The sequence below is a fragment of the Telopea speciosissima genome, chromosome 4, assembly GCF_018873765.1.
Source record: "Telopea speciosissima isolate NSW1024214 ecotype Mountain lineage chromosome 4, Tspe_v1, whole genome shotgun sequence".
NCBI classification, from domain to species: domain Eukaryota; kingdom Viridiplantae; phylum Streptophyta; class Magnoliopsida; order Proteales; family Proteaceae; genus Telopea; species Telopea speciosissima.
Window position 1 is genome coordinate 21,607,883 of NC_057919.1, and position 11,030 is coordinate 21,618,912.

The 11,030-nt window shown below is 36.8% G+C and overlaps 1 protein-coding gene across 1 annotated transcript; it reads left to right on the forward strand.

Moving 5' to 3' along the window:
• The first annotated feature begins 7,480 nt into the window (after window positions 1–7,480).
• LOC122660030 lies at window positions 7,481–8,492 on the forward strand. Its single transcript, XM_043855203.1, has 3 exons — window positions 7,481–7,717; window positions 7,828–7,898; window positions 7,982–8,492. The coding sequence occupies exons 1-3, from the start codon at window positions 7,672–7,674 to the stop codon at window positions 8,465–8,467; spliced, it is 603 nt and encodes a 200-aa protein (XP_043711138.1). The 5' UTR covers window positions 7,481–7,671; the 3' UTR covers window positions 8,468–8,492.
• Window positions 8,493–11,030: the final 2,538 nt, after the last annotated feature.

Consider the following 11,030-nt stretch of genomic DNA (forward strand, 5'->3'; position numbering starts at 1 on the left):
TATATCAAAACTTTCCCCCAGTTGGAATGATTATAAAAAGAAACTTCTTCATATGACAGAAGATTTGTTTGTTGGACAACTCGAAAAGCATCTACGAATTGAGGAAGAGAATAGAATTCGTGATGACTTGGTCATTGGTTCTAAAGTGAACACTGTTGAACAAAATGGAGTTAAGAAGTTTCATAAGAAACTAAAGATCAATAAGAAAGAAGTTTTCAAGAATAGCAGCAAAGACAAGAAAGACAGAGTATGTTTTCATTGTGGAAAAAAGGATCACTACATTCGTGATTGCAAGTATCGGAAGAATAGTAGTATTCTAGACAAAGCAAATGTTGTTGAATCTGCACCACAAGATCTAGTCGCAATGATGGAAATTGGTATGATTACTGAATTGCAACGGTTCATGTGTGCAATGACAAGATACAGTTCAAGACCTGTGAGGATATTGCAAGACGAAAAGTTCTAATGGAGAATCACAATTCTGTGTGAGGATATTGCAGGACGAAAAGTTCTAATGGAGAATCACAATTCTGCTAAGGTCCTAGCAAAAGGAAGTATTGAACTGCAATTTACTTCTAGGAAGAAATTGAAGTTAATGAATGTGTTGTATGTTCCAGAAATTCGTAAGAATTTGGTTTCTGCTAATGTGCTATTTAAGAATGGTTTTAAAACCGTTCTTGAGTCTAATAATATGATATTGTCCAAAGGGGTGTCTTTGTGGGAAAAGGTTATTCTGTTGATGGGATGTTTAAGCTCAATATTAATAAGATGGCTTCTAGTTCTGCTTACTTGATTGATTGTTCTTCTGATTTATGACATGCTCGTTTAGGACACTTGAATCTTAGATACATGAAAAATATGTCAAAACAAGGCTTAATTTCTTATAAGTATGAAAATAAAAATAAAGAGATATGGAATTTATAGAGAATAAATTCATAAAACCTGAAGATATGTTGAAAATTTAAAAGCATATAGACTTTTGGATCTGGATTCTAACATAATTGTTGAATCAAGAGATATGGAATTTATAGAGAATAAATTCATCAATGAATCAAAATCTGAAGAGGTACATATTCAGACACCATCTTCTATTTTGGAGTCTAGTGGTCACACTAACATGGAAACTCAACCATCTCTTAGTTTGAAAAGATATTCGAGTGTGATTAGTGAACCCAATAGAAGTCAAAGAGTTAGAAAAGAAAAGGACTTAAGTCCAGATTTTATTTCCTCACAAGCTCTTGTTTTTCTTGTGGAAGGGAATAGGGAAGTTGTTCTAAATGAAATACCAATAGTATTCAGTTTAGAAGATGATCCTAAAACATATAGTGAGGCTATGTGTTCAAGGGATTCAGCTTTCTGGAGAGAGCCTATAAATGATGAGATGGATTCCATAATGTCTAATGGCACATGGGTGTTAGTTGATTTACTTCAAGGATCTAAATCCATAGGTTGCAAATGGGTATTTCGAAAGAAATTAAATACAGATGAATCTGTCAAAAAATTTAAGGCAAGGCTAATGGCTAAAGGTTTTAAACAAAAGGAAGGCATTGACTATTTTGATATATATGCACCTGTTGTTAGAATAACGTCCATTAGAGTATTATTTTTCTTAGTTTCATTATATGACTTATGGATGTTAAAACAATATTTTTAAATAGTGATTTAGATGAAGAAGTCTATATGGAACAACCCGAGGGTTTTGTTCTACCTGGAAATAGTAAGAAAGTCTGTAAATTTGTTAAGTCACTATATGGCTTAAAACAAGCGCCAAAACAATGGTATGAAAATTTTGATCAAGTAATTTTGTCAAATGGTTTTATGCATAACAGTGCAGACAAATGCATATATTCTAAGTTTACAGACACATATGGTGTAATTATATGCCTCTGTGTCGATGATATGCTTATTTTTTGAACTAATTTAGTTGGTGTACTTGAAACTAAAGAGTATTTTACTTCAAAATTTGAAATGAAAGATTTAAATGAAGTGGATACTATTTTAGGAATTAAAGTAAAGAAACATAGTGAAGGATTTTCTTTATGTCAGTCACATTATATTCAGAAAATGATAGAGAAATTTAAGTTTCTTGACATAAAAGAAGCAAATTCTCCTTATGATTCTAGTTCTAAAACAAGCGAGCATTCAGGTAGGGCTGTGGCACAACTTGAGTATGCTAGTGCAATTGGAAGCCTAATGTACGCAATGCATTGTACAAGACTTGATATAGCTTTTGATGTTTGCAAACTTTCGAGATACAGTAGTAATCCTAGTGTGGATCACTGAAAAGCCATTGGTCGAGTTTTTGGATATCTTAAGAAGACTATGAATTTTGGTTTGTTTTATAGAAACTTTCCAGCAGTGTTAGAGGGATACTCGGATGCTAGTTGGATTACTAGTAGAGGTAATAATAAGTCCACATCTGGATGGATTTTTACACTAGCTGGTGGAGCCTTATCTTGGGCTGTAAAGAAGTAAACTTGTATCTCACATTCAACCATGGAGTCTGAATTTATAGCTTTGGGAACAATAGTAAAAGAAGCAGAATGGCTTAGAAATATATTATTGGATATAAAGTTGCAGTCACAATCGATGCCAACTATTTTTTTGTACTGTGATAGTAAAGCCACTATGTCTAATGCTTATAGTAAGATCTACAATGGAAAGTCTAGACATATAAGCTTAAGACATAAATATCTTAGACAATTGATTCAAGATGGTATAGTTATCATTCTACATGTGAAGTCTAACAATAATTTAGCGGATCTTTTTACGAAAAATCTACTTAGGGAGCTTGTAAAAGGTACATCCAAAGGAATGAGGCCGAAACCCTTATAGTCATCAGTAGTGGGAACCCAAGCCGACCTTATGAATAAGGTTTAATAGGTAATAACAAACTATTGCTAAATGATTGTAAAAAAACCATTGAAATTAATAACCCAAAAGGTGTCAATATTAACTGTTATGAGTTGAGGATAACTTCTATGAAGTTTTAATAAGATTTATATGAAGTAAGAGTATCTACAATAACAGAGATACTAAAGAAAAACCTACCTATATGAATATTGAAATGGTGCCGTTTCTAAGCAAGAATTTAGGGTTTATTCTTGTAAGTGTTCATGAATTCAGGATAGAGCACAGGACCGTAAGAGTGCTACTATGTTAAAGATTTTGACATAGAATCAATTATAGTTGTGTGTGTAGTATTTTTTATTTTAATATTTGTAAGAATTGGTTTAATGCTAAATCGATCAACCACATTCTATATTACAACTTTGAAATACTTACACTAATTAAAAGTTTAATGTCAAGTCAACCTTTTCGTATGCATAACTATGTAGTTAGAGATATTAAGATGTTTATTACAATCTAGTGGGGGATTGTTAGATAGATTGTAATAAGATGAGAGATTAAATAAATATTTTGTTATTTGGGTAAAGTGCTTTAGTTCCACATCGAAAAACTACAAGAGTTATAAATGGTATTTATTATATTACCTTCTTTACTTCTTGAGTTAAACCGGAAAAGGGAGACATTCTACGGTGTATATGCGAGGACGGCGTAGCCGTTCGCACATGCACACTCACACACACAAGCGCACGCGTGGCGTGGGCAGTGGGTTGTAGAGACGTTAGTGGCGTATGCATGCACTTAGCACACTTGCATCGCGATGCAAGTGATCTGATCTGGTACGTTGATTTTTTGAAATGATCAGATCCGTCGGATTAGAAGATGCTACGGTCACGTTTGATAGCATATGACTATTGTGAATAGGTTCATCTCTGGTTTAATCTGGACCGTTAGATTGGATGGCAATCGATCTAATGGTCTAAATACAAGATGAATAGATATGTCTATTCAGAAGAGGTGCTCCACTTCTATAAAATAGAAGTGTTGTGTGCAAACAAAATATCTCTCTCTCTTGCATTCAATATCTCTAAAAGAAGTTCTGTGTTTTATTTTTATTGCTTTGTTGAGTCTTGAAAGTGAATTTGTCGTGTGGAGCAAATATCTCCTTTAAGATAGTGAGATCGCGTTCAAAGCAGTTTGAAGTTTCCTTCTCCAAACAGAGTTTCTCTAACAATATGCTATTAGGATGACCTTGGCTTCATCAGGTTGGAGCGGCGGCATCAAGTTTGCATCAGAAGTTGAAGTTCATTTTTGAAAGGAAAGTTGTAACCATTGTAGGAGATTCACATGTGATCAACACCTTGGCAAATATTGTGGGGACAAATACCCAAGGGAAGCAGTAAGAGGTACGGCTGAGCGATTTTGAGATTAAAAATGTCTGCACCTTTCTCAGTCAGTTGTTATGTTATGAAGGAGTATGGAATGGTGTTGTGTCTCAAACAATAAGAAAGATGGGGTTACTTTCCAAGTTTGGGTATAGGCAAAAACCAACGAGGTATTCCCAAATTCCCAGACTTCTTGGACAATAAAGGTACCTATGGGTTGGGGATTTTACCAGTAGACTAAAAAATGAAGAAATATAGCATTAAAGAACAGGTGGACATAAGGGGAGCTCAGAGAAAGAAAGGGTGGAAGGAATAGGTCGGGGAGAGACCAATAGACGAAGAGTTCAGGAAAAACAAAAGATGAAGAGATTAGCACAGAAGGTGATGAAATCAGGGGCAAGAATTTCACAGAACATGGAGGTAGCACCAACGATAGAAGAAGGCCTCACCGTGCTACAGAACATTTAGCGGATATTTCACTAGAGAAGGAGAGATTTTTCTATACTATGGGAATATTGAGCCATGGTTCTATGATATTGTGGGAAGATTGTTATCAGGGTTTGAAATCTTCTTCCAGGATGATCGATGGAGAAGGAGCTCCTATGTTGACAGAATCAGAAGCCTATTTGACAGCGAAGTAGCAGTATTTTCGACATCGATGGAGAAGGAGCTCCTATGCTGCATCTATTAATCCACCTAACTCTCGGACCTATCCCCAATTGGGCTTGCATTGGCCACATTTTCATGCACGATGAGTTTCAGGGTGTAGGCAATTCCAACTACTTTTTCTTTGTCTTCTTTAAGCATTAATGAAAATTTCAATTCCAAGTATGTGTTTTCTTTTCCTTCGATGATTTCAATGATATACCTAATGAATATTACAAAATAATTAAACGATCAAAAGAAAGAAGATCCTAACCCATCCGTGAGGATTCAAGAGCCGTAAATCTAGGGATGGATTAATGCTCTCGAGAGGTGAAAATTGGCACAATCCTCACCAAAGAAGAAACCCGTTAGTTGGTTGATCTTAAAAAGACTTTGGAATATAAATTTGTTAAAGATTTTGAAGCATATTTGATGGATTGGGTCGAAGAAGGAGAGCCTTTGGGTTCAGTGGGTGAACCATAGATACCTTAATTAACAAACTCGTCTTTGGCTTGAACCGTTTAAGTTCATTGATCGACTTTAGATATGTGGCTGATTCGGTAATTTCTCAAGGTGTGGGCTTCTCTTCCAGATTACAAGCCCTTGCAGTTTAGTCTATGTTTGTTAGCAAGGGGAATTAAAAGGAAGGAAAGTGAAAAAATTTATACCTTAGAAAGAAACTTTTGTAATCATTACCCCATGTGATAGGATAAATTACTTCAATTTCATATCATATTTAGTAATGATACATTTTACATGTAATTTTTATTTTACTTTTTAAATCATAGAGAATTAAATGCAAAGTAAAGTGAAATTTAATAACCAAATATGGAATGATTTGCAGTAAGTGATATAGTCACATGCGGTAATGATTACAATAGTTTCCTATTTAAGTTTAAAATTTTCACAGCCCTTCCTTTTAATTCTCTTTGCAACCAAACGGAGCCTTATGGAATCCAACAAAGTGATTTTGAATTCCTCTCAATCCGGACTCTTCTCCTCGAAATCAGCTTGGGATTCAGCCTGTTACATATCGCCCAATGTGGGTTAGGAAAATACAGTGTGGTTCCATGGCCACAATCTACGATATTCATTGACTTCTTGGAGGTGCATTGTTGATGCTTCCACCATAGCGATATTATTGGCCCTTTGCTCCACTCCCAGCCATATATGGTGATCAGGGGCTGGGGGTTTGCATGTGGTGTGGCTCCCTTCTTCTTGAAGGCGTCTTTGCTCTGTTCCCCTGGGTATGCATGAGGTCTTGGAATGGGTTTTTTTGATGGGCGGGTGCTGGGTTTTGTCTCTTTGTTTGTCTGCTTTTTTTGAGGTGCCTATCGTGAGTTGTTTTTTGTGGTCTTAGTGCGATATATAGTCCTTCTCCCCTCTTTTGCCTTTTCTTAATAAAATTGATCAAATATATTCAAAAAAAAAAGTTTTTTGGCTGATGTTTTCTGTGCTATAGTGTAGGTTGCATCCAAACACATGGGATGAGTATTTCTGCCATTTAAAGGGCAGGACGATCATTTACCCCACTCCCATGTGTCTGGGTAGGTGCAGCCTGCGCTCCCGACACAAAGAACATTTGGCCAAAAAAGTATTCATAACGGTTTTTTTTTTCCACAAAAATTCCAGACTCAGCTCAGGTTTCCGTAAGAGAACACTCGGTACGCCTGCAAGGCAACCAAACATCTGGATGCCTTGCGGGCGTACAAGAACATTCTTGTATGTAAACCTGAGCCGGCCTAAAAAATTCCTGCTTCTCTATAAAAATAGATTCAATAACTCTTGGAGTAACTAATAAATTCCATAGTTCCCATGCTTGCTAGTAATCAAGGAGGATTGTACCACGTTGATCTAAGGTTAACTTCTGTGCCTTGGATGGTTTGGACCCTTCTTGGCCTTGGCAGTAGAGGACCAGTACTGTACTCCGGCCTCCAGTTATGTCAGTCAGGGATCAATATTACGTATTCCACCTTAAATAATTTATTGAAACAAAACCACTTTTGTTCTCCGAGAGCACGGCACTTGCTGTAAGTATTGTGGGCCAATGGAAGAGCGTGTGGAAGTATCAACAGGGGTGACATTTTCACCTTTCATTTTGTGTCTAGGTGGTCATTTCGCCACCCCCCCCTCTATGTGCCTGGCGCAGGGCACACACTCTCGGACTGAGTTCTTTTTCCCAAAAGAAAATGTAAGCATCAAATGGCACCAAGCATCTGAGAGCACTATATCTGGTATAAAGCATGCAAGAGAATATCCATTTAGAACAGCCTCAAGTGATGGGTCAAATGTCAACCTCTGCTGTGTGCCCTGTGCTCCACTTCTGTAGAACAGTAGAAGCGTGACTAGTGTACATCCCATTAGCCATCCTTGGGTAGGTAACCGAGGGCCCTGGGAAGGGTAGTAGGGATACCTCATACCTTCAAAGTTTAGACAAATACTAGGGTTAGGTTGTCCATTGACCCACGTGATTACCCTATATTGATTGTGCTTTAAGGGCAACCCACAACTCTCTATTTCTTCCACGTAAAGTAGGCTTTTACTTTGAGCCATTTAGGTTCAAAATTTGAAATACTTTTCATATTACTTGGTGTTTCACGTAGAGAGTTTTGGCTTCTAAACTTGGATAACCCTACTACAAACAAGGTTTGCCTATCACTTTCTCCTAAAAAATTCCCTTTTAATGTCTTCATCATTCTACGTGTGTGATAGGTCAGCTTGCCAATGAGTCCAAGTCAATCTACTTGGTATAAAAAAGCAGAGGAATCAACCAATACCAACTGTGAAACCCAACATGGAACAGAAGTGGAGCAACACAAGCTCAAGAATGGAATTAAAAGGTCCATTGGTTTGGTTATAGTATGAGTCCTTTTATAGTTTTATGTTTCTATTTTCCCAATCAAAGCTTTTAATGAGTAATAATAACAGATTCTTATTGTGGGTTTTGCAGATTTTTTCACTTCCAATCTCAATGACTGTGAAAATGCAACTCAAAGGAACCATAGTTGGCAGGGTGCACTGGTGAAATTTTCTACTTTCTTGCTTTTATTTTTGGTTACTAACTTTACTTCTTTGCATGTATTAATGATAGAAACTTGAAACAGATTAATGTCAATGAAGGTTACTTGGGGAACAATTTGGTAACCAATTGCAAAGTATCCATGTCGAATGAGGAATCTAAGATACGCGCAGAACTAGAGACTGATGTAGAAAAAGACTTGGAAGATGAGATTAAAGATGGTATATGCCATCTTGCTCGTCGACTGCACAGGCTTTATCAACACCAGACTGACAAGAATGAGAGAGAATCATCAAAAAGTGATAGCAAAACTGGATCTACATTTGACAATAAAACATTTTCGGAAGTGAAGATAACAATTAGGATGGAAGCAAGAGGATCTCAAATAGAAATACATGAGATCAAGAAAGCAGCTCGTGAAAATCCTCCTCAGCCTCGGAATTCCAGATCAGAAGGTAAGCAAGGAAAGGTATTCCCTGGTACCAAGAAATTCAACTGGGTAGATACTCTCCGATCGGGAAATAGTCCTGCTGCTATTATCAACAAGAAACATGAGCTGCCATGGTACTAAACATCATGTGAAGGAAGGGAGAAATTGGAACTTACTTGAATTGGGATGGAGGAGTTAAGAAGGCTTAATGCCACTAAGATATTAGTACTACTGTGTGATAATAAATGGGCTTTCGAAGGCCTATATGTAACTTTTGAAGCTTATGACTTTGCTTAATTAGACAGGACTGTTGTCCTCTTGAAGGTTATGGATGTTGTAGCTTGCATTGGATTAAAGCCTTCTGAAAAGCTATGATCTGGACTGTAATAAAAAGAAAATTTCCGAGCTCAAGAGATGATAATAAATTTTCTTATTTATTCTTATATACTTCTGGGTATCAATAACTTAAATGGATTTGACTTCATCAAGGGGGCATTGGTGGAATTTTTATCCTCTCCTGTTACAGCACGGTGTTGTACTGCATTGTGCGGTGGTTGCAGAGGCCATGTGCATCATGTGGGGCCCACTGTGCCACATGGCCTTTGCAGTGCCGCACGATGTAGTACAGCACCATGCTATAACATGAGAGGATAACGGTTCGGCATTGGTGCGAGTGTCTTGTTGAGATTTTATATGGCAAAATAATTCTGATACCTAATATATAAAAAAGAGTTAATATCATCCCCCTCCCCTCTAAGTGTCCATATTATCAAACCCCTTCCCCAGATTTTGAATAATGATAATACCCTCCCCTATTTTTGAAAGATTCTATCAACTGTATCTTAATCGTTAAAAAAATCATTAAGTGATGACGTGGGCATTTACAAATTTTCTAATCTCTTTTACGTCTTCTTCTCCCAAAAACCCCTCTACGTGTCTTCTTCTTCTTCTCTTCTGCTAGTTCAGTGTAGTAAGAACTGATAATACTTACCGTTTATCTTCTGTGGGATGTGGGAATAAAAGGGATCCGAGGGTAATGTGCAAGTGAAATAAGATCGTGCAAGATAATCTGAAAATGAAAGAGAAATAATAGGGATAAAAAGAGAAGAAGACAAAGATAAATTTGAGATAGAATTTTGCTTTACAGACGAAACAATGGCATCTGGCTTGTTGGGAGGTACCCGGCCTCTCTCAAGTTAAATTCAAGATTAGTTTTAATTTTCCAAAGTCTCTTTCATTTATCCAATACTTCTATATATAAGTACACAAATAGTTACGTAATTCCGCCACGTCTCCTTATAACTTTTCCTTCCACTGTTATCCACCAATAATAACTTCCCCTAACTAATAAAATAACTACATCAATAACTACATAATAACTAACAACAAATAACCACATAATAATATCTCTCATTACTACCCTTATCCAAACACGTAACAAGATCATTCCCTTGCACAAAAATGATTATTACAGAAATTTGAAACGTTGGGGCACCTTCTTGATGTTTAAGCTACTCACTGAAACATGTTAATTATCCATAATTTAAGTTTGTTCCTGCAAAAATGAAAATATTATAATAATTGTTAATGAGCTGCATCTAGTTTGGGTATGGAGAAAACTCTCTCAAAGAACCCAATTTGGGACTAAACCCACACACATTAGAAGCAAAGTTTAGAAAATTTTACAAAATTTTTTGAGATTGATAAAATTAAGGAAAGAAAGATTATATAATTCAGGCTCACTGAATTTCAAATATCTTCTCCATCTTTAATTAATTGAGTTTCTCATTGAGATATACGTACAAATACCTTCTACCCCCTTTTTGTTTCTATGATTTTTTCTTTTCCGTAAAAAGTTTTTGACTTCCACTACATGTTTGTTTCAGTCCACAGGGTCCTTCTTCCACGACAAGAGCATGACACTTGGAAGCTCATTGGTGTGTCCAGCAATCTAGGGCTCTCAGGAAGATCAGGTGAAGGAAGAAGAACAGAAGCCTTGAGAAGCAGGAAGAGTTACAAGTCCAAAACTTGGTTCTTCTCTCTATGCTCGAGAGGTGAAGATAACCCTGATGGACTGAACAACCCTCCTCCATCCCTGGACCATTTTCTTGAAGCAGAGAGGAGCTGCTAATGATTACAAGAGGAATCAGAGTCCGACTATCTATGAAGCCGACGAGTATGGCTGAGCAAAGAATGGCTCTGAACCAAATCCACTATTCGGTGATGGCCGCATAGCGCTTCCTCAGTCAATAAACTCATGGTTTAATTCAGAAGTCGGTGGGTCATCCCACAACCACAAGAGCTTGGACCATGGAAATGGGCACCCTGTTCCAGTACTGTTTTCATGTGTGTGTGGACAACCCTAAGCAATTGAAGCATTATTTACACCATCAGTCGCCAGAACCTCTTTATGGTTCTATCTCACTATTGGGATTTTGGAATAGGATTCCTTTTTTCTCTATTTTGTAGGTGTAGGATGCTTCAATGGCGCCTTCTTCTTTCTCTCGATTCCCCTGCTGCAAGGGAGAGAGACATTGTTTTTTGTTTTTTTTTAATTTCATTTGAAAGGTAATATCATCATTTGAACTGCTATTTTAACAACGTTAGCTACTTACGGTACGGTTGATAGAATCTTTTAAAAGTTGGAAAGGGTATTATCATTATTCAAAACTTAGGAGAGGGATTTGATATTATGGATACTTAG